General features: G+C 35.8%; 1 protein-coding gene across 1 annotated transcript in view; it reads right to left on the bottom strand.

Annotated features, from left to right (window-relative positions):
- The window catches only part of LRP1B (LDL receptor related protein 1B), a 1,825,183-nt gene that overhangs the window by 1,000,912 nt on the left and 798,530 nt on the right, over positions 1–25,741 (bottom strand). The window contains exon 4 of the mRNA XM_046659286.1: positions 4,213–4,332. Within this exon, the coding sequence (XP_046515242.1) occupies positions 4,213–4,332 (120 nt within the window). The remainder of the gene's footprint in view (positions 1–4,212; positions 4,333–25,741) is intronic.

Consider the following 25,741-nt stretch of genomic DNA (forward strand, 5'->3'; position numbering starts at 1 on the left):
CTCAAGATATCAGTATGGGGGATGAGAATTGGCCACCTCAAAATGTGTCCTTTTTAAGAGAAAAAGACTCTGAAAGAAACTTTGACTCTCCTCCTAACTGTCTAAAAGAATTTAACATAGAAGGCCTGTTCCAGGAAGGAGCTAATGCCATAAGATAACTATAATGTAATGTAAAACAGGTGTGATAGACAGATAGGTACTAGCGAGCCCATTTTTATCACAGTTCTGTCTCTTGGATCACACTATCTATAAGTGACCCAGCAAACACTAGTTAATCAAACATTTGCATTTCTATCTCCATGTAAATTGCCTTCCTCCTCTTTGAAGTCCCAAAGACTACCCCTAACATCCTCTTTTGTCTTTAGCTGAAGATGGTATTTAATGTGGTGGCTTCACTCACTCTGGCAAATTACTCAGCTTTCCTGGGTTTCTCCCACGTATACATGTTATTGAACTTTGTTTTATTTTCTCCTATTATTCTGTTTCATGTCAGTTTAATTCTTAGATCAGCAGGAAGGACCTAGAGGGTAGAGGATTTATCTTCCTCCTCTATACCAACATGAAAAGGGCTGTCAAGAAACAGGAGTCTATGATCCTCCTTTTAAAGAGACTTTGTGAGAAGACTAAGGAGTTAAGTAAGGCAAGCTTTTCAAGAATATCAGAGTGTTCAAAAGTGTTATATGCAAATGAAGAAGTCCAATAAGATAAAGTTTAAAATTGCCATTTGGATTTGGCAACTAGGACACTGTTATAGTGACCTTGGTGTAGTGAAGGGGCAAAAGGGGACACTGCAGTAAATGGAAGGTAGATCTTCTTAACTGGAACACGCTTTTGTTTTAGTGTGTCCCTAACTGGAATAGGATATACAAAATTTGGCCTATTAACAGAGTTTGGTCATCTGAGCTTGGTAATACTGAATTTGAAGAGAATTTAAGACTCCTAGAAACAATTTTGAAAGGAGAGGTGAGAGTAAGAGACAGAAATAGGAAGAGGAGAGAGAAGCTAACACAATGGTTTGAGGCTGTGGCATTAAGTTGATTAAACTGCTGTGGAATAAAACATACACATATTTAGTCTTTGATCTGAGTTTCTGGCACAGAGTTTCTAAAACTTTTGTAATTTTCTGAGTGATAGGAGCTTCTTTTGTTACTTATAATGAGCCACTTTGTAATGCACTTGAGTCTATGCTAACATGGTGACTCAAGGTGGGGCCACTAGATAATCTTAGGATTGGGGCTTGGAACCATAAAGACCAAGCACAGGATTAAAGGGTAGGAACTCTCAGCCCCACCCTCTGAGTCCCAAGTAAGAAAGGAGTTTACTAAGGAAAAGCAAAAGGATTGCTGAGTAGCTAAGGGACATTTAAATTGGGAAACTATGCATTTGTATGGCAGTAATTTGCACTTTTCTCAGAATCCTTTAGCTTCATGTAATAGCCTACATTCATGGATGGCTTGTTTGAAGTAAGAAGCTTTGGGAATAGAAAGAATAGCATTTGGAGCTAAGTCTACAGTGATAATGAAATAAATTAAATCTTGAGTTTGGTAAAGTCCAGCCCCTACTAGCAGAAATGATTCTTATCTATTTTCACAGATTTTTCAACTTTAATATTACTGGTTCCTATTTTGGTTTTGCTGATATGATTATGCTATCCAGGAGAGCAATATGATTAATGATTTCTTTTGTTCCTTCTCCTTAGCCAGAATGCACTGCTATGACATTGATAGAACTCCACAAAATTGGCCTCAAAGGAATAGGTATGTCATTCCTTGTACTGCTGATGCCTTCTTTCTCCCTTTAAGGATGGAGAATATCCTGAAAATACGGCTTCAGCAAAGCATAAATGATGCTCAGATCTGGCCATCCAGGAGTGCAGAGAAAGTAAAAAAGTGCTCCTCTTCTGTTGGTGACCTTCCATAATGATTGCTGTGTAATTTCTTGCTAATGTTGAACAGAAGATATTGATTATGGTTATTTTTGTGGATTTAATTAAGAGATCCAAGAGAAAGAGATTCACGCACAAAGAGCTGAAAATCCTGACTCCTATAGCAGTTGGGTGGAGCAAAACAGTGAGAAGGATGCAGTATATGTACATTAGCCTACACTGTGTAAATGGCAAGTGCTGTTTTGAACTGGAAATTGCATGTATGTCCAGAGGGACTATTCATATTTGGCTGACTTTTGTAATTATAAGTTGTCTAGTGTTGCCAGAACTTCTCATTTACTGCAGAAAGTCTGGGCTTTTGTGTGCAATCTCACGATTTGTAAATGTTGGATTGAGAATGATGTGAGTCAAGTAAATATACTGGTTTTGTCTCCCTATAGTCAGATTATACAGCCACTGGGTCTGATAAACATTTAATAATAAATATTTCTATAATGTTTGTATTATGCAGAAAACAAACAAACAACAAACTAAGAATTCAAGCCCCAAATGTACATTAAAAAGCAATGAGCCTCTTCAGGATAAGAATAAGTGGGCTCTACAGACCTGAGTTTTAGTCTCAAGTCTATCCCTGAGAAGACGTGTGGACTTAAGTAAGTCACTTAATTGTTCAAGGTCTCATTTTTCCTACTTTTGCCATTAAGATTTTGAACAATATTCTCTCTGAGGACTCTTTCAACTTTAACATTCTGTTTTAAGGTAAAAGTGATAATATTAAAGCAAAGATATAAAGCAATCAGCAAAGCATCAATTTCTTTGAAAAATATCCTGTTTATTAGTGTCTCTGGCAATGCAGATATTCCTCAATTTTATATATGGATTCTATATTTTATTTTTTGCTGTATATAGAATCTATACATAAATATAAATACCATATAGAATAATATATTATTTACATTGTAGATATATCAGATTTATATATATATACAAATTTAAATAAAATTGGAGTTGATAGAATGGAGAAGTAACCCAGAATTGTTCAATATGGCAGAGTGGAGTGATTTCAGAGAGCAAACATTTGCTGCAGAACATTCTCAAAAGCAAGAATTAAGACATTTAAAGTATATATAAGGGGTCGCCCCCATGGCTGAGTGGTTAAGTCTGTGCCCTCCGCTTCGGCTGCCCCAGGTTTTCCCAGTTTGGATCCTGGGCACAGACGTGGCACTGCTCATCAAGCCATGCTGAGGGAGCATCCCACATGCCAAAATTACAAGGACCCACAACTAAAAATATACAACTATGTACTAGGGGGCTTTGGGGAGAAAAGGGAAAAATACAATCTTTAAAAGTATATATAAATATATTTATGTTCATCATTATTGCTATTGGTAAAATGTCAACTACCAGAATTATCAATGCAAAAATTGTAAAGAACATTACATGATTATTATTAACCTAACTTAGTTAATAACAAATGTCTACTACACTGCAACTATGTTAACAGGTACAAAACATTTAGGAAGTTAAAACAATTAAATCCAATGTTTTAATGGTTAACTAAACACTTCTCATTGTTAACATTTCCCATGTGTGACATTATTGCAATACAAATTGAAAATAGATCGGTATAAACGCATATCTGTAATGTTTATGTACGTGGTTTTTCGAGGAGTGCCAACATTAGAATCTCAACAAACTGTTGGGGCCCAGAGCAGACCACCTCAAAATATCCTACAATAGCATATTGATTATTTTGAATGAAAGTTACTTGAGAAGCAAAAAGGGCTTTCTGACCCTCCTGTCTGCGTTCCCCCTGAAAGCAGGAAATAAGTCTCCCATGGGAAAGGAACTCTCCCTGCATCCTCATCACCAGAGCTAGGGGATTCAGGGCCAAGAAGACTGTGTCAACAAATCGTGCTAATTTACTACCTCAAGCCTAAAATCTACTTAAATTCCTCACTACTTATGCATCCCAATCTTAAGTTTCTTTGTCCTGTCAATTTTTCACAAATTCATGTTTCTTTGTGTAAAAGATATATATTGCCTGCTTTCTTCACTCTCCAAGCATCACTTCTTTATGTTCTCCAATACATGTGTATTAAACTGGGTTCTTCTCGTGTTAATCTGGTCTTGTGTCAATTTTACTATCAGTCCAGCCAAGAACACAAGAAGGGAAGAAAGGGAATTTTCCCCACCCCAACGAAACAACAAAAAAGTTAACATAAGAACTGTATGGAGCACATGTTAGGTGTTCAAAGATACTTTATTAAATTTCTATTAACTAAGCTTCTGTAAAAAAAAAAATTGAATAGTCACATCATACTTACCTTTACAGCTTCTTCCACCTTCTTTTACTTCAAATCCATCCTCACAGTAACATCTCGTACTATTTCTGATCATTGCACATTTATACTGACAGTTCAACTGCTGACAACTGGGTAACAGTTCTGTAGAGAAAAAACAAACAAGATATTACCTCTATATAACTGTGCACACATGTATACTGTATAAATCTAAATATTGGTAATATTTACTCAGTGCATAACCCTGATAATATAGTTTTGAATCATCTCCTTGAAAATTTCTGTGATTGGTCTAAAGAACAACGAATATCTATTCCCTCTAAAGTATGTTGGTTTGCATTTGTTTGAAGTATTGTTACAAAAATTTCAGATCCATCTGTTCAGTCTTTCCATTTTTAGTTTATTATGTATGTTCAAAGTCACAAATCCTTTCAAATTCTGGTAAATTAAATTATACCAAAAGGAAAAATGTCAACTCAGTGGTTGATTTCACCATTTATACCTTTCCTGACACATCAATTGATTTTCTATCTTTTGAGGGCTTGCTTTGATTTACCAATCTATGTGTAACCTTCATAGCAATCAATATGAATAGATTCCATTTCAATAATTTATCTTTCATTGGTGGCAAAATATTAGACAAATACTGGACATAATATATATCATTATATCTGACTCTTTCAGAGCAAATACATCATTGAAGCAAAAGTTAGCAAACCCTCAGAGCAAATTAGGATTCAATATGATAAATGCATGAAACAGAGATGAAGTGACAGGAGCATATTCATTGCACAAATAATTTCTAACAGGAATAAGATTTACTAAGCTACAAAAATATATGGATAGAAAGCGTGACTAATTTTGCTGTCTGAAAATAGGGGTATTAATGGATTGCAACAATCTCTTTTTTTCCCCCAGGAGGAAAAATAAGGGTTTTGAAGATTAAAGTTAAATGATTCATAATATGTTGATATTTGCCACAAATTTAGCTGGTGCTTCAGAAAAATTGTAAATTGCAATAAAAATATAGAAGTTGAATGTGGAAAAGAACAGCTAGACATTCCAAAGTGAAAATCTGATATTTTACTAAAAATTTAATTATCTATAGTATTTCCTTAACCCAATTACTTTTCAACTCTTTCATGCAACTAGTTCATGCATCTTCTCTTCTTAAAACTTCAAATCTCCTTCCTAATGATCACTCACATATGATGATGTTGCTTCCTACTTCTCTGAGAAAACTGAAGCAATCAAAACATTTTCTACACATCCATGCTTCACATTTAGCCACTTCTGCATATTTTTATCTTAGTTGCTTTTCAGACTGAGTTGAACTCATAATCAAAGACCTAACCCCAATTCTTGGGCACAAATCCCATGCCCTCTCACCTACTCAAGGACATCAGTTCAGCTATTCTGTACTTCTTCTCATAATCATATTTTGAAATTTATATTAGATCAAACTAGAGCACCTGTCTCTTTTTGTCAATTAAGTTTTATTGGAACACAGTCATGCCCATTCATTTATATATTGCCTATGGCTGCTTTCACCTATGAAGGCATAGTCTACTAGTTGCCTCAGAGACCTATGGCCCACAAAACCTAAAATATTTATGATAGCCCTTTATAGAAAGTTTTCTGATCCTCGTACTAGCTCATTCTCAACATCAAACAAGCTCTTATTTTTTCACAACTTAAAAACAAAAAACCTTGACTTCACTACCCCTACTAGTCATCATTCCCAATTCCTCTGTTCCTCTTTATAACAAAAATTAAAAAATCATAGTGGTTAAGTTCTCCTGCTCCACCTCAGCAGCCTGTGGTTTGTGGGTTCAGATCCTTGGCGTGGAACTACACACCACTCATGAAGCCACGCTGTGGCAGCATCCCTCCCACATACAAAATAGAGGAAGACAGGCACAGATGTTAGCTCATTGACAATCTTCCTCAAGCAAAAAAGAGAAAGACTGTCAATGGATGTTAGCTCAGGGCCCATCTTCCTCACCAAAAAAAGAAAAGAGAAGAAAAGAAAACAATAATTCATACCCACTGTCTCTTCTCCTGTTTCTATTTCAAACCCACTCTGCGAGCTTTCACCTCCATTGCTCCACACAACTGCTCACATGAAGGTCCCCAACGACCTCAGTGTTGATAAGTACAATGGTCTTTTCTCCATCCTCATTTTACTTGACCTATCAGCAGCATCTGACACAGTTAACTACTACTTCCTGATACATATTCATCACTTTGTTTCCAGGGCTCCACACTCTTGCTTTTCATCCTATTTCACAGCCTTCTTTGCATGGTTCCTCTTCTTCTTGTCAACCTCCTAAGGATGGAGTGCCCCAGGGCAGAAACTGTGGTCTCTTTCTCTTGTCCATCAATATGCTACTGGTGAACACATCAAGTGTCATGGCTTCCCCTCTGACTGGAGCATAACTGCAGTGCAGTAACTTGAAAGCTGGCTGTGCCTTCTTCTACTTCTAATTTGCACTGTCCTGATTACAATCAATACTTTATATTAAATTGCTTTGTCTTTGAAATACTTGGAACAATTTCTATTTTCCTGAAATAAATTCAGCCAATATACAAACCAACTATATCTGATTTGTAAGTTTGGATTTTAAGTCAATGTTAATTATATGCTAATATAAATGTTAACATTTATATAATGTACAAAGACCAGCAATTTGGCCTGTAAAAATAGGTTATTAATAACAAATATGGAATAAATGGTTCTTTTGAAATTATGTCATTTTTGCTTTGTATTATGGTAGTTATTTACATTTTGGTTTCCCCCACCAGTATCTATAACTACAAATTATAAACCTTATATATAATTCTTAAAAATTCAATCTCTTTGGGAACCCACAATAGTCAATCTTGCAGATATCATTGTAATTTACATTTTACAGATGCAGAAACTGATAGTTAACAACTAACCCAAGATTATATAGCAAATATGTGATGGAGATGGCATTCAAAGCAAAGTCAATCTGACTACAAAGTCTGTGCTCTTCATAATAAGATTCTCAGGGTGGCCCTGTGGCCAAGAGGTTAAGTTCAGGCACTCCGCTTCGGCAGCCCAGGGTTTCACTGCTTCGGATCCTGGGCAAGGACATGGCACTCCTCTTCAGGCCACACTGAGGCGGTGTCCAACATGCCACAACTAGAAGGACCCACAACTAAAATATACAACTATGTCCTGGGGGGATTTGGGGAGAAAAAGAAAAAAAAAAAAAGGATTGGCAACAGCTGTTAGCTCAGGTTCCAATCTTTAAAAAAAGTAGTAAGATTCTCTAATTCCCATTGTACAATCTGGCAATGGTTCAAACACAGCTGATCCTTTTATTTATTTGTTTGTCATTCTAGGCTTAGTAGTGTGCTATAGATAGAGGAAATGTTTCATAATTTTTATAGGATGAATAAATCAATAAACCAATAGCTTAACTCTAAGATGAGGAGTAACACTCTCAGATGTCATTTCTTGTCCATTAAACTAAATTAGGTCCTAAAGATAGTTCATTTACATCTTCAAGTTAGGTAATTGAATTGTCACATCTTGTTTGATTATGGTGGAATCAGTCCAAAATTGCCTTGAATATATATGTTACTTTAGTTCAACCTTGATTGAGCACCTAGTCAATGCTAAGCACTCTGCTGGGGTTCTATAGAAGCAAAATTGCTTTAGACAAATTAAGAAAGTACAACATGAGTGTGGAAGTGGGTGAGATTAGGTAGGAGGGACAAAACATGAACAACAGCTATAATTCATAGCAGAAAAACACATATGCTAAATAAAAATGCAAGTGGTATGAGCTGGAAAGAGAAAGATTCATTCAGAGAGTGGCAATGGGGGTAGGATCTGAAAAATAGTAGTGAAAGAAGTTTAATTTAATTTGAAATTTAAAAGATAAGAAGAGTTCAGTAGACAAAATTTATGAGAGTGCATTCCAGATAAAGCAGACAATAAGAGAAAATAAATAAAAAGATGAAAGCATACAAGAAATACAGACAATGACAAATAACCCTGTGTGGCTAAATCATGTGGTAGGGAATGGGGCTGGAATTGTTGTTTGGGGCCAGATTGAAGCGGATTAATTTTTATATTAAGTAGAATTTCCTGTTTCAATGATGGGAGTCATTGCTAGTTATTGAGGACAGAAGAGATATACTCTGACTTGTATAGTTTGAAAGTACCTAATAGCAGGGAGAAAGATGAACGAAAGATAGTGAAGGAAGAAAAGCTATCTAAAAGTCTAGAAATGGCCAAAGCATAAATTACGACTATGAATATTAGGATGGCCAAAAACTTGGTGAAAGGATAATGACACTGAGTCAATAGCACCAATAAAATGAATTAAGAATAACTGTGGACTGGAAGTTTGGGGGAAAACATTAAGTTTGCCTTTGACTGTTTAAATGTTGACAAGATAATGGCTGGAAGGAGTTGAGAATTTGATTTTATCGAAGAAGAGAAATCTGGACTTGAGATGTAGATTTGGAAGTCACAAACATACAGTCAGCAACTGAAGCCCAAAGAGGAAAGAATCATTCTTTATAAAGAATATTTATAATACAAATAAAATCAGAGAAATTTTACATGTAAATGGCAAGCAGAAGAAGAGGTGTTAACACAGAAAATTGAGAAATAATCAGATATACAGATGGAGAACCAGGAAACCTTCACAAAACCAAGGGAAGAAGAACAGTTCATGGAAGTAAGCAGAGCAATAAATGTTAAATTCTTAGAGAAATGTACTTGGATGAAGTCTAAATAATGCACTGGGTTTCCTAACAGGATCAATTTAGACCTTCAAAAAAAATTTCCTTGGAACACAGAGGATAGAGATAAATGTGGTAAGGGTTTGGGACAGAAAGAGGAAATAGGAAAGGTTTCTCATAGAAAAGACTTAAATATGTTGTAGGATAAAGAAAACGAAAGTAGGGGTATGACCTAATTTGTTTGGTCTGTACTCTAAGGCAGGCATATTAACTCAGCGCTTTAAATGTATTGTTTTTCCATTTAATCTCTGTAACCCAAATCCTTCTTTTCCCTGTCTCAATCCACAATAGAAAATCCACAGACTATTGAGTCCATCTTTCAGCTCTCTCTAAACTTGAAACACCTGGAGTATGATGAAGCAATGGATACTGAAAAGAATTACTAACAAGAGGGTAGTGATAGGGAGAAACAGAGAAAATGGGGAAAAAATAAGTGTGAAAGACGAGATCTCACACATGGTTTTGAACATTAAGTGGGAGTCTGGTGGTTGGAAATAGCAAAACAGACAAGGATGACTTACCTTTCAGTTTATTGTACTTATTCTATATGAGAATGTGTGGATGTGCAAAGAGATGACAGTGAAATGATTAAACAGTATATGATATCAAGTGAAATGGTAAATATTGATTCTTCCAATAGATCATGAAGAACTATGAAGAACCAACAATATGAAAAACTAAACTTTACAATTTGGCTTGACTGTGTGAGAGCAATACTAATTATTGTAATATTGCTATTTGAACTGCTTGCCATTTATGCTTAATTACATGTGATGCTATAATGATTATGTACATAATTAAAAGTGCATCAGATTAATTTTGTTAGAAAGCTTATTTAACTAGAACAAAAATTTCGTACTTGAATTATCAGTCTTCCTAGAGTGCATTTCATGAAGCATGGTCATTGGTTCATGCAACATTATCATTAGTTTGGATCTTAGACTGAAGTAGGAAGACCATTAGTTTCTAAGGAGATATAATATGCAAAGCAGACTGTCTATATGTAAACATGGTATCTGATCTATATTCCTCAGCATTATTGCTACTGGCTCTTAATTAATATCAGCCCTGATATGGGTTCCTCTACAGTGAACCCAGCATATATGGGGTTAAAACCAAAAGCAAACATTCCCAGTTCCTGCTTCTTAGTTACACTCATATGTAAATGTTTGTTTCTTTAACCTCTGACTCCATGAGATTTCCAGCCAAACAGAAATTACAAATGTTAAAGCCCAGATGGCCTCAAGCTGGGCTCCTACTAAAGTTGTGGCTATCATAGGATCTTGAAGTTCTTTTACAGAGAAACTAATATCTAGAGAATATCAAGAAGACAAAACTTCCCAGGCCCAACTCTTTGGCTTTCTGAGGCCAGAGTCTACCTTCCACCACAGAGATAAACAGCTAAGGACAGTCACATGAGAAACCCTTTGTCTCCTCTGCTGGAAGCAGCCCCAAACACAGGCCAATGGAAAAACACTGACCAAGAAAGCCACAGCTCCCCTCCTCTACCTAAAACCCCAAATAAAACCCCTACCTGTTTCTTAATGGGGAGCTAGCCCTTAATGAGGCACTAGCCCTTGCTTTGGCCCCTCTGCCTGGCAAAGAAAGTAAAGCCTTTCCTCTTCACTCAAGACTCTGTTCTCATTATTTGGATTGGCATTGGATTGAGAGACTCAACTTTTGGTAACATTATCGTTAAAAAAAAAGAGGATTTTTTTAAATTAAAGGAGAGGAGATATTATTTCAGGAATAAAATCTACTTCAATGGATGAATACTCTCCCAGTACAGACCAACTTCATTCTGTGATTTTTAAGAAATATTTTTATGCCCTTTTCAAAGTTGAATGGGAGAGGATTATCAAAACGTGAGTATATTTTCCCTATCAAATGCAAGTTCACAGTTTACAAGTAGTGGGTAGCTTTGAGGCATCTAACCTTCTAAGCCATTCTTTGACTTAGAAATAGATTCAAGAAACAGATTTCTGAATTTGTAGTATTAATAAAAAGAGGAATTCTAAAAGGATAGAACATTAATTACTACTAAATCTCATCTCTCTTTCACCACTTTTTTCTTTTTTCTGAGTGGTAGTAGGGTATTACGGTTAAAGCCTTGGACTCTGAGCCATGTTGGAGTAACTAAGCCCCAACCCTAATTTTACTAATTTTAGGCTATGTGAGTGTGGCAAAGAATACATAGCTAATGTTCACCAATCCTGTTTCCTCTGCCTGGGCAAATAAAAAGATGACCTTTCCCCGTTGACATGCAGTTATGTTGGAGCCATATATGTGGCTTCTAGGCAATGTAATATATGCAAAATTAGTGTGTACCATTTCCTGACTTAGCCCCTAAAGCATTCTGACAATTTTCCACTCTCTCTTCACTTGTCACTCCTCTCGATGCAAGGAATCCAGCAGAAGACTCATAGGACCTTGGGATGTTAGAGGCCCAAAATGGAGGGAGCCTGAAACAGCACATGGGAAGCATCCACTGATGACCCAGTTGGACGATGATGTGAGTAAAATTTTGGATTTTTGTTGCATTAAACCTCTGAGATACCAGGGTTGTTTGTTATGTAATACCATAGTGATGGGCAAATGATTTAAACTCTCCACACATGTTTTTCCTTATCTCTAAAAGGAGGATAATAGAAACTACCTCATAGGGTTACTGTGAGGTTTAAATGAGGTAAGTCATATAAAGTTCTTAAAATATTGCCTGACACAAAGTAATTCTTTTCATTATCATTATTTTTATCATCATTTTACCATTTAAGCTCAATCATTCATTCAATACCACAGAATATCTATTGTCAGTATTCTTGTCATCATCTATATGCTCTGAGCAATTTGGAGCCATGTTTCTTTTTTCCGGTAGAAGGGTTTTCTCTTTTGCTCTTTTATTTTTGGGTGTTACATGATCTAGTTCTAGTTTGGTCTCCAAATCACTTAAGTATCTTTTGTTGTCTTCTGGAGAAGATACATTTTTGGTAAATTCTCTTGAAATCTTTACCTGAATGCAAAGTCCCCAACATATAGAGAAACACTAAGTATAGGAAATGAAGATTTTTCTCTACTGGCTAACTTGTTTCTATGAAATATGAATATTACTCTCTGAAGCAATGTACATCCACATTTAAATTGCAACATAGCATGGGCAATTAACAATTCAGACAAGCAAATTTCACAAAATACTTATGCTATTCCGCATAGTCTGTAGGGATTGTTATGCTTTTTAAGAGCATTGGGATTTAGATCACATTTCCACAAATGTAATGCAAGTTTCTGATACAGGAAACATATATAAATAAATTTTGCTAAGCTGCCTCAAAGTAAAAACAAGACAGTAGAGGATGGCGATTAGAAGATGCTAACCAGATTCCAACAATTACGAATTATTACTGTTAGGAGGTTTCTTCCCTCGTTAGTTTTGCTTATATAAATATCTCTAAGCCAGAGGACCATTGTTTGCCATCTTGTTTGTGTAGCCATCAGATCATCCATGCTGTAGTCAATAGCATTATGCTGGCTGCCTTTATGACCCATAATCAAACAATTCACATTGATGGTGTATTGGACTTAGTGGCATAGGGAGAACACAGCTGTGCTATTTTATTCATGTGTCTCTAGGTTATGTTTCACCCTGGGAGGAAATTAGAACTTTTATAAACTCTTTAGAAATACAAAAAGATATAGGCACCTTTCCAAATACATAAGTTATCTGACACATTATTTTACAAAATAGGATAATGTTTCATTCTCAATTTTAGTAATCAAATTGCTCCTTGAAATTGGCTTATACAAAATTGCCTTTTAACCAACAACTATAATCATAGCAATGAGGAAAAAATTATTCTTTCCTTATATAGCACATTTAAAAAATAAATACTTCACTCACTTTTGGTACTTGGAGATTGAAAAGCTGATGCTGCTACTTACCATGCTAGACAGTCCCTCTTGTCGGCAGGACGTATGCTTGACATATTTAGAACGGTGATAATTTGTGTCACATCATTCATCCTCTCACCCCTGTTTCCTTGGCCTAGTAAAATGCAGTGTGAGCTGGCTTGCAGAGATTAGGCTACTGTTGATGACTGCTAAGATGGATGTCTTCAGAATTCTTTGCTTAGTGCTAAACTACAGTCTCGGCCACAAATTTTCAGGGTGTTCTCATATGGAAAGATACACCATTAAGGCAATTCTTTTTTTTTATGGTTTTCTTGGTTCTATTTTTGTTATTATGGTATAATGATACATACAGTAAAATTCACTCTTTTTAGTGTATGAGTTTTGACAAATGCATATAGTTGTGTAGCCAATACTATCATCAAGATATAGAGGGGGCTGGCCAAGTGGCGCAGCGGTTAAGTACGCACATTCTGCTTCAGTGGCCCGGGGTTCGCCAGTTTGGATCCCAGGTGCAGACATGGCAACACTTGACAAACCATGCTGTGGTAGGCGTCCCACATATAAAGTAGAGGAAGATGGGCATGGATGTGAGCTCAGGGCCAGTCTTCCTCAGTAAAAAGAGGAGGATTGGCAGCAGATGTTAGCTCAGGGCTAATCTTCCCTTCCCCGCCACCAAAAAAGATATAGAACAGGACCACTATCCTAAAATATTTTCCTGTGCCCTTTTGTCATTCATTTTCCCACTATCATTTTTCGCAATCACTGATCTGTTTTCTGTCTCAATAGTTTTGCTTCTTCCAGTATGTCATATAAATGGAATCATCCAGCCTGCAGCATCTTTACCTAGCATAATGTGTTTGAGAGTCATCAGCGTTATTTTATCAGTACTTCCTTCCTTTTTGTTGCTGAACAGTATTCCATTGTATGAATATACCTCAGTGTGTCTATCCATTTCACAAGTGACAGACATTTGAGTTATTTCTATTTTTGATTTATTATGGATAAAGTTGCTATAAACTTTCACATAAAAGTTTTGGGTAAATATAGGTTACCATTTCATTTGGATAAATCTGGGATTGCTGGCTTATATACTAAAAGGACAATTCACTTTATAAGAAACTATCAAACTGTTTTCCAAAGTGGTTATACCACTTTGCAGTCCCACCACCACTACATGAATCTTCTAACTACTTGGCCTTCTGCCTAGCACTTGTTATTATCAACTTTTTATTTTGATATTTTTTAACCATTTTAATAGGTATGTAATAGTACCTCATTGTGGTTTTAATTTGCATTTCCTAATGCCTCTTTTAATGTGCTTATTTGCCAATAATATGCTATCTTTGGTGGTGTCTGTTCAATCTTTTGCCCACTTTTTATTAGGTTGTCTATTTTCTTATTATTGTGGATACAAGTCCACTATGAGATATTTAATTTGTAAATATTTTCTCCCTGTCTGTAGCTTCTCTTTTCACTCTCTTATTAGTATTTTTCAAATAATAGTCTTTCAAAGACAAAATTCCTTGTTTTGATGAAGTCAAATTTCTCAGTATTTTCTTTTTTGAATCATGCTTTTGGCGTCAAACTAAGAAATTCTTACCTAAGCCAATTTATGCTATATTTTCTTCTAGAAGTTTTATAGTTCTATATTTTTGGTCCATTTTGTGTTATTTTTCCTATATAGTATAAAATATGAATCAAGGCTGCTGCTTCTTTTTTTTTTTGCATTAAATGTTAAACTTTCCAGAACCATTTGTTGAGAAAACTAACCATTCTTTGTTGAAATACCTTTGCACCTTTGTTAAAAATCAACTGACTACATATTTGTGGGTGTATTGCTGTAGTCTATGTTTCATTAATCCACCTGTTTACCTGTTCTCCAATATCACACTGTTTTTATATAGTAAATCTTGAAATCTGGTAAGCACGCATTTTCATGCTTTGTTTTTGTTTTTCAAGATTGCTTTAGATATCCTAAGCCTTTATATTACCTCATAAATTTTAAAATCAGTTTGTCAGTTTCTATGAAATCTTACTGAGATTTTAATTAAAATTATGTTGAATCTATAGATTGGGGAAGATTGACATCTTAACACTATTGAGTCTCCTAACCCATAAATATGGTGTATCTCTACATTTATTTTTGGCTTTTGGAGGCTTTTTTAAAATGAGTTTCCAGCATACAGATCTTGCACATTATTGTTCAATTTATACCTAAGTATTTCATACTTTTTGTGCTATTATAAGTGTTGTTTGTTTTAATTTCTAATTGTATATCATATGCATTTAGAAATACAACTGTTTTTTATGTATTGACTTCATATTCTATGATCTTGCAAAACTCACAAAAAGACACAAGTTACAAATATCAGCAAGGAAAGAGAGGATATCACTACAGACCCTACAGCTTTAAAAAGATAATAGGAGGAAAGCATGAACAACCCTGTGCCATTAAATTTGACAACGTAGGTGAAATAGACAAATTCCTTCAAAGACAAAAACCACCAAAGCTTACTCAAGAAGAAATAAATAATCTGAATATTCCTATATCTATTAAAGAAATTGAATTTATAATTTAAAAACTTCCCACAAAGAAAACTCTAAGCCCATATGGCTTCACTAGAGATTCTGCCAAACACTTAGAGAAGAAATAGTACCAATTCCACACAAACATTTCTAGAAAAGAGAAGGGAAGGAAATATTTTCTAACTAATTGTATGAGGCCAGAATTACCCTAATTCCAAAATCACACAAATGCATTCAAGAAAATAAAACTACAGAACAACATTCCTTATGAACATAGATGTAAAATTCCTAACAATCCAAATCTAGCAATATACAAGAGAAAAATTTACCATGACTAGGTGAGGTTTATCATGGTAATACAAGGGTGACTTAGCATTTGAACATCAATTAATGCATGTCACCATATCAGTAGGTTAAAAGAGAAAGAATATAAAATCATTTCAATAGATTCCTAAAAAGCATTTACTAAAAAACAGTGCTCATCCATGATCAAAAACAAAAACAAAACTATTCTTAGCAACATACTAATAGAAGGGAATTTCTTCAACCTGACTGAATTATTTTGCCCCAAAATCAGGGACAAGGCATAACACGAGCAGAATAACTGCTCTTACCACTCATATTCAGTAATGTGCTGGAGGTCCTACCCAGTGCATTAAGATGAGAAAAAAAAAAAAGTTTAAGGCATACAAATTAGAGAGAATGAAAGAAATAAAACTATTTTCAAACACAATTGCCTACATAGAAAATTTTTTTAAAAATCCAACAAAAAGCCACCAGAACCAATAAGCAATTCTTTTAAAATCCTATTTAATAAATAGACATGACAAAGGTGTCACTTCATAATTTCCATTTTGCATATTAATATCCTATTAGGATTTACTACTCTTTCAAAAAGAAAAGAGCAAAATCTTCTATAATTTGGATGTACGATTATGAGATAGAAGTTGTAGGTGAATTATGTGGTTTGAAAAAATATTCTGAGGACTGAGTCTAGGGTTTATAACAAATTGTATACTTTTTATTATTTTTTTTAACTAATATACGTGTGTGTGTATGTATACTCAACACACATAGATCTCCCCATCCTTTTTGGTAGCTGTATTTTATTCCATTTTATGGATGATTAGTATTTTCATAAACCAATTTCCTGCTGAAACACATTTAGTTTGTATGGTAAACACATGTATAATTTAAAAATACTTTTACTCTATCTTCTACACTACAGAGTTGTTTCTAAGAAGCAGCTACTCAGCCAGCAACTCTAGGTTCTGCCTCTTCTCATCTGGTTAGGGCATCATAACTAGTTCTCACTGATGGAATGTGTGTGGACGTGATATATATCTCTTCTGCATCAGGAAGAATATTAGTGTGCATGTCTTCTCCACTCCCATGTTCTCTTATAACATAAAGACTCAAGTTACTGCCATGCTTTTGTGGGGGATCAGAATTAGCAGCCAACTCCAAATGTGTCTCTTTGGCTTGGTTGTTATTATTATTATTTTTTTATTTTTTTAAAGATTTTATTTTTTTCCTTTTTCTCCCCAAAGCCTCCTGGTACATAGTTGTATATTCTTCGTCGTGGGTCCTTCTAGTTGTGGCATGTGGGACGCTGCCTCAGCATGGCCTGATGAGTGGTGCCATGTCCATGCCCAGGATTCAAACCAACGAAACACTAGGCCACCTGCAGCGGAGTGTGCGAACTTAACCACTGGGCCACGGGGTCAGCCCCTTGGTTGTTATTATTATTAATTAATTAATTAATTTAAAGATTGGCACCTGAGCTAACAACTCTTGCCAATCTTTTTTTTTCTGCTTTTTCTCCCCAAAACCCCCCAGTGCATAGATGTATATTTTAGTTGTGAGTCCTTCTAGTTGTGGTATGTGGGACGCTGCCTCAACATGGCCTAATGAGCGGTGCCATGTCTGCGCCCAGGATCTGAACCAGTGAAACCCTGGGCCACTGAAGCAGAGTGCATGAACTTAACCACTTGTCCATGGGGCTGGTCCCTTGATAATTTTTAAGGACAAAAGTCTCTGAAAGAAACTTTAATCTTCCCCCTAAGTGCTTAAAAGAATTTAAGATAGAAGGCCTGTTCTAGAAAGGAGCTAGTACCATAAGATAACTTAGTATGATATAAACCAGAGGTGGTAGACAGGAGGATCCTTGCTAAGCCCACTTTATCAAAGTTTTCTCTCAGGTCCCATTGTTTACAGATAGCTCAGCAAACATTGGTTTATCAAACATTTACTTTTCCATCTCCATATAAATTGCCTTCCTCCCCTTTAAAGTCCAAAATCACTACCTCCAACATCCTCCTTTATCTTTAGCTGAAGATGGAATTTAAAGTGGTGGCTTCTGCCATTTTGGCAAGTTACTCAGTTTTTCTGGATTTCTCCCATGTATACACATTATTAAACTTTGATTTTCTCCTGTTACTCTGTCTTACATCAATTTAATTCTTAGACCGGCCAGAAGGACCTAAAGGGTAGAGGAATAGTTCTTCTCTTACATTTTTCATGCTGTTTTTTCATATATTTCTCTGTCTATACCATGAACACAACAACAACAAAAACCTGAGAGTGTACCACACCAATGTGAAGAGATTTTTCCATTTTATGCTATATCTGCAAGCTGAGGGTTTACTCAGAGAAAAAGTTCCAAGCATCCCAACTCATTGGTTAGCTCTAGATGAAAAACTGCTTATTTTGGGTCCCCAAATAAAATCATTTCTAGTAATTCAGCGAATTTAGGTTCTTCTTTCTTAAGAAACTTTTCATTGTAATGGCATTCAGAGTTCTAAAATTCAAATATGCAGAACTATTAAACAGTTTTCATTACCTAGAAAATTAAAATCTATTTACGAAGCACAAAGGAGAAGAGATTAATTTATTTTATGTTATGAAAAGACAGACTTGGCATTGATATCCATTGACAAAATTTTCTAAATAATAAACCTATAATCTGCAGGTATAAATTATCAGTGGGAATATTGTACAAGAAAAATGTTTACCTCAGTTTTATCTATAAGAGGATATGAGAAGAAAATAAAGCAACACATGCTTGTGTGGGGTTCTCTCCTCAGGTTAAATTATCTGAGGAAAATGACATTACTGACTTCATAGAGATGGTGTGAGGTTTAAACACAGTAAATCGATAGAAGTATTTAGCTTAGTGTCTGATATACCATAAACATTCATTATAGGTTGGCAGTTATATTATTATCATTATAATCATCAACAACATCTTCACTAAAGAAATCCAGTAATTTTCACGTCCATCTTTGATTTATATAGAAGAATAGACCAGGCACACATGGCATCCTGAAATGTGCTGTAGTCCTTAAGGTAGAAGAGATAGATCTACTAGTGATACCTTTTATCAGACATTTTTTTGTAGACTAGTTTCTTAACCCTTCTGAACCTCATATTCTGACCTAGCAAATGTCTGGATAAGTTTATAAATATTAAAAGACAAACTGAGTGCAAACATGCTCTATAATTTGTAGAGTATCATATAAATGTTGAGTTATGGACATGGATTGGTATATAGAGAGAAAGCTGAGACTGCCAGGTGTATTGGACTGGTAAAGCCAAGGTATTTTCTAGTATCACATCTTGTTTTGATTTTTAAGTAAAGATGATATACTAGATTTATTAATAATGATATAACCAAGATCAGGTCTTTATCTGGTTTAATATATTTAGTTGCAACCACAGAGGAAAAATGAAACCAAATTTACCACAAGGGCCTGAGGAAAATACAATTACCAAGTAGAAATTGCATACCTCTAGTAAGAGAATTTTTCACGCCTAGATGTAGAAGGGTAAGAAAATGATTATATAATTGAAGAGGGATTGTATATATATAAATTATATAAATATATTACATAGCTTATGTGAGATAAACATAATAGGGTGGAGGTAGTAGTAGCAATTGGGTTAGAGGAGGTAAGGTGGCATGAGTAAAGAAACCTCCTTTGTAAAAGGAGTTCAAATCTTCTAGCAATTTCTGCATATTTAGTAGTTTGGAGGTATTTATGACTAAATCTATTTGGAAAATGAAGATAAAAGTCATTTTTTTCTTCAAAGGACAAATATTGTTCTCTCAAATCCTCATATTAAACCCAGATCATAGAAGGCAACAATAATAACCTTGGGAAAGTGTATATTCAACACAATGAGAATGAACAAAGGCAAATGCAACACAATGACTGATACATATGAGGTTAAAAGGTGCTAACTATGTTAAACATAGCAATTAAACACACCTATTCACCTCTGCACTTTGTCAAATCCTCAATACAATAAATCTTAAGAAAGGCTCAAACCCACAAGAATAAAGAGAATAAGAAAGGAGACTAGAACAGACAGAGGATATCAACAAAAATTTAGAAGTAGAGAAGCAATAAATGAGTGTTGACTAACTTAGCCCTTTGCAGTACTAGGGAAGTAAAATCTAAGCCAAAGATTGAAGGAGATAAGAGGGATGATGATCAGGGCTTCTGCATTCCAAACACATAGATTGTGCACTGCACAATTCCAGGGAGCACTGTTAAAATAAACTTTTGCATGAATGAAACTCAAGTTGTGCAATATAAAAGCCCTCGGAGGAAAGCAAAGAAGCAAGCATATATAATACCAAAATCCTGGAAAGGCTCAGGAATTAACAGCCCTGAGAAGAGTGGAAGTAAGGTGGAGTGGGGATGTAAATAGGAGAATTGGTTGAAAGACTTAGGCCTCCTATATAATCTCTTCTAATCCTTGAAGTAGAACACTGAAGATTTATTCTCTGAAGAGATTGAACTAGAGTAATTCTTACCTAAAGAACAATGGGCACAGCAAAAGGAAGGGGTTTCACATTAAAAGCAGAAGTATACTCATAGGGTGGAGAATCTACCCCAGGAACAGACCAAGAACACTGAGCTCCAATTGCCCTTATCCAGATCACCCACAGAGCAGAGGTTCCATGCCAAGAGAGGCAAGCCAAAAAGAACAAAGGCAACCACACCAACCTGGAATGTCACTAGTAAAGCAGAGGTGTCACTTTTAGAAAAGTGGAGCACTGTCCCCGACTCCACCTCCAGAGTAATGATGCAGAGGTTCTGACCAGGAGAGAAGGCAGGCTTGAAGAACAAAGAGCTGTGTCATTCTCCCCAAAGGAACTGACTTTATTTGGAATAGATCATGGGGAAGTTCAAGCCTAAAGGCACTGTCAAAAGCAATGGAGATTTTGGAGGTAATTAATTAAGACCAGGACGGTAGCTACACGGGAGTAACAAACTAAAACATGAGTCAGCTAGAATAAGGGGAAACGATGTCTAAGAAGAAGAACCCTCCTGGGGTTGGAACAGAGTCCCACTTTGAAAAGTGGACAAAATTTTATTGAATAAGACTGTGAAGCAATTTATGCCAAAGTGCATTTAAAAAAAAAAAGTAGAGCAATCATCTGACAGTTAGGGAATGCTAACTGCTGAGTGTGATACCAACAAAGGCCATAGGTTAATAGAAAGACCAGTTAAATAGACAACCAAAGAGAGCCCTTTAAAGCCACTGTCATCTCAGGTTGACTGTGCTATTGCCCAAGGCTATACCCTGTGAGGGTATCAGAGATTGCACACTGTGGGGAAAATAGACTTCACTGAAATAGTCCAGTCTCGGTAATAAAAAATTAAACATGAAAAAAAACGCTCCACAATAAGATGCAGGGAGGGACAGTATACTGATTTGCTAAATATATTATCTAAAATTCCAAGTTTTCAACAAAAAATTATGAGACATGCAAAGAAATAGAAACTTGCAACCCATATACAAAAAAAGCAGCAAGTAACAGAAATTTCCTTTTAGAGAGCCCAGATGTGGGAATTAGCAGGTGAAGACTTCAAAGCAAGTACTATAAATGTGTTCAAAGAACTAAAAAAAAGCTCAAAGAAGTAAAAGAAGAATATGTTATCAACAGTACAGGTGACAAAAGAAAAAATAGATAAACTGAACTTCATCAAAACTATGTACAAAGGACTTTTGTACATCAGAGTGAAAAGGCAACCCATGGAATAGGAGAAAATATATCAAAATATATTTGAAAATTGTATATCTGATAAGGGATTAATATCCATAATTTATCAAGACTTCTATGACAAAAAAGCATATAACTCAATTTAAAAATGGGCAAAGAACTTGAAAAGACATTTTTCCAAAGAAATATACGAATTGCCAATAATGGCATGAAAAGATGTTTAACATCAGTAATCATTAGGAAAATGCAAACCAAAACCATGATGAGGGACCACTTCACACCTGTTAGGATGGCTATTATTGAAAAAGAAAAAGAAAAAGAAATAAACAGAATATAACAAGTGTTGAGAAGGATGTGGAGAAATTAGACCCCTTATGCTTTGCTGGTAGGAATGTAAAATGGTACAGTCACTATGGAAAACAGTGTGATGGTTCCTTAAAAGACTAAACATAGATTAAAATGTGATCCAGCAATTCTAATTCTGCCTATGTATCTAAAATAATTGAAAGCAGGCATTTTAACATATATTTGTACACTCATGTTCATAGTAGTATTGTTCAAAATAACCAAAAGGTGAAAGCAACCCAAATGCACATCACCAGATGAATGGATAAACAGAATGTGATATATAATATAGACACAAAATGAAATATTATTCAGCCTTCAAAAGGAAGGAAATTCTCACATATGCTCCAGCATAGATTAACCTTAAAGATATAATGCTGAGTGAAACAAGCCAGTCACAAACAGAAAAATATTGTATGATTCCACTTATGTGAGGCACCTAGAGTGGCCAGATTCATAGAGAGAAAGTAGGATGGTGATTGCCAGGAGCTAGGGAAAGGGGTGGGGATTTACCCTTTAATTTGTGTTGAGTTTCAATTTGGAAGCTTGAAAAATTCTAAAGGTGGATGGTGGTGATGGTTGCACAACAATATGAATGTACTTAATGCTGCTTAACTGGACACTTAAAATAGTTAAATGGTAAGTTTCATGTTATATGTGTGTTATCACAATAAAAAAAGTAAGTAAAAAAAAAAGTAAAGGAAGCTCTGACAATACCTTATCAAAAAGAATATATAAACAGAAAGACAAGAGAGACAACACCATCATGGAGGCATGAGGGGATCCTTTTTTCTTTCCCCTTCAATCTACAGGGAGGAAATATGCATAATCCAAAAAAGGGTACATTACACAACACACCAGGATGCTAGAAAGATCTACACATTGTTACATACAAAGGTGGGTGAGCTGGAGGACATAGAGGGGGCTAAACTGGTGAATAGCAGAGGCAGAGCCCAGGATCCTGGACTCCTGGCTGCAGTGACTGAGCCAAATGCCTCCAGCCCCAGAGAACTCAGTGGGCAGCAGCAGAGGCATGCATGTGACTCCAGTCAGCCAGTTGGAGTGGTACCTGTGGCCACAGGAGGCAGAGCAGCATTGGAGGTGAAGTCCTGTGATTCCAGACCTCCCAGCCACAGCTTGGAGCCTGGTAGCCGTGGCAGAGGTGTACACAGGACTCCTACATCCCAAATGCAGGGACATCTTTGACCACAAGGTAACAGGCAACAGGTGAGATGGTTCCCTGAATACCTGGCTCCCTCCCCACCCTCTCTCTCCCCACACCATGGTGGCAGAGCTTCTGACTCAGGTGATCCTGGATGCAGCTAAGGTGTCAGCCATCCCTGTGCCCTTGGAAGCAAAGCTAGCAACTGCAGCAATGCCAGCAACAGCAAGGCATCAGAGCCCCTCAGAAGCAAAGGTGGTGACGACAAGAGTACTGGCAATACCTCAAATAGAGGTGGCGGAGGGTGGAATGTACAGATCCTCAAATATAGCCAGGACAACTCAGGTAAGAGAAAAAAATACCTAGTGCTATAATGCCACCTACTGAAAAACAAAAGAAAAGCTTCTAATCTCCAAGCAGTCAAAAAGTTTGACTCAAAGAAATAGAACTATACCTAAATAAAAAACATGTTTGCTACAACAAATGCGCTGACAGAGGAATAACTCATCAAGTATCACAAAAAGCCATAGTACCATGGCCTCACAAAAAGAAAACAATTCCCTAGAAACCAAACATAAAGTCATGAAAGATTGTGATCTAACTGATAAAGAATTCAAAATAGCTGTCATGAAGAAACTCAACGAGCTATGAAAAAATGCAAAAAGGCACTTCAATGAGCTCAGGAATAAAATCAATGAACAGAAGGAATATTTTACCAAAGAGATTGAAACTCATAAAAGAGAACCAAACACAAATTCTGGAGCTAAAGAACCCAATAAATCAGATGAAGAATGCATTAGAAAGCGCTGAAAATAGGACAGATCATATGGAAGAGAAAATTAGTGAGCTCAAAGGTAGAAGCCTAGAAATTATGCTGGTGGAAGAGGAGAGAGAACTAAAGACTTTTAAAAAAAGTAGATTTTCTACAAGAATTATCCACTTCTATTGGAAAGGGCAGCATAAAGGTAATGGGTATCCCAGAAGCAGAAGAAAGAGGCGAGAGAGTAGAGAGTTTATTTAAAGAGATAATAGCTGAGAACTTCCCAAACCTGGGGAAGGAACTGGGTATACAAATCTATGAAGCTAACAAAACATCCAATTATCTCAACACAAAAAGACCTTCTCCAAGACACATAATAAAACTGTCAAAAATCAATAACAAAGAAAGAATATTAAAAGCAGCCAGGGAGAAAAAGAAAATAACCTACAAGAGAATCCCCATTAGAGTATCAGCAGACTTCTCAGCAGAAATCCTACAGGACAGGAGAGAGTAGAAAGAGATATTCAAAATATTGAAAGACAAAAACCATCAGCCAAAAATATTCTATCTAGCAAAGTTATATTTCATATATGAAAAAGAAATAAAATCTTTCCCAGAAAATCAAAAGCTGAGGGAGTTCACCTCTACTAAAGGAGATTACAATTGATACCACAAAAATATAAAGGATTAGAAAAGAATACTATGAAAAGCTATATGCCAACAAACTGGATAACCTAGAAGAAATGGATAAATTATTAGAACCATATAACCTTCCAAAACTGAACCAAGAAGAAAGAGAAAATCTGAATAGATTGATCACTTGTAAAGATACTAAAAACCTAATCAGAAACCTTCCAACAAACAAACGTCCAGGACCAGACAGCTTCCCAGGTGAATTCTACCAAACATTCAAAGAAGAGTTAATACTTATCCTTCTCAGACTCTTCCAAAAATTTTAAGAGAGGATGCTTCCAACTCATTTTATAAGAATATTATGTTGATACAAAAACCGTAAAAGAATAACACAAAACAGGAAATTAGAGGCCAATATTCTTCATTAACATAGATGCAAAAATCCTCAACAAAATATTAGCAATATAAATATAAGAATGCATTAAAAGTATCATACACAGTAATCAAGTGAGATTTATCCCAGGGATGCAAGGATGCTTCAACATCTGCAAATCAATCAATGTGATACACCAAATTCACAAAATGAAGAATAAAAATTATGTGATCATCTCAATAGATGCAGAGAAAGCATATGAAAAGATTCAGCATCCATTAGTGATAAAAACTCTCAATAAAATGAGTATAATAATAAAAAATAAAAATAATAAAATAATAAAGGCCACACATGACAAATTCACAGCTAAAATCATACTCAATGCTGAAAAACTGAAAGCTATTCCCTGGAGAACAGGAACAAGACAACGATGCCCATTCTCACCACTCTTATTCAACATCGTATTGGAAGTCCTAGCCAGAGCAATTAGGCAAGAAAAAGAGAAATAAAAGGGATATAAATCAGGAAGGGTGTTGTAAAATTGTTACTATTTGCCGATGACATGCTTTTACATATAGAAAACCTTAAAGATTCCCCCCAAAAAACTATTAGAAATAATAAACAAAAGTACAGTAAAGTAGCAGGGTACAAAATCAACATACAAAAATAAGTTGAGTTTTTTTTTTTAAAGGAAGATTAGCCCTGAGCTAACTGCTGTCAATCCTCCTCTTTTTGCTGAGGAAGACTGGCCCTGAGCTAATCAATGCCCATCATCAATGCCCATCTTCCTCCACTTTATATGTGGGACGCCTACCACAGCATGGCATGCCAAGCACTGACATGTCCACACCCAGGATCTGAACCGGCGAACCCTGGGCTGCCAAAGCAGAATGTGCACACTTAACCACTGTGCCACCAGGCCGGCCCCCAGTTGAGTTTTTATACACCAACAACAAACTAGCAGAAAGAGAAATCAAGAATACAATTCCATTTGTAATCACAACAAAAAGAATAAAATACCAAGCAATAAATTTAACCAAGGAGGTG

Source organism: Equus quagga, chromosome 4 (assembly GCF_021613505.1).
Source record: "Equus quagga isolate Etosha38 chromosome 4, UCLA_HA_Equagga_1.0, whole genome shotgun sequence".
NCBI lineage: Eukaryota > Metazoa > Chordata > Mammalia > Perissodactyla > Equidae > Equus > Equus quagga.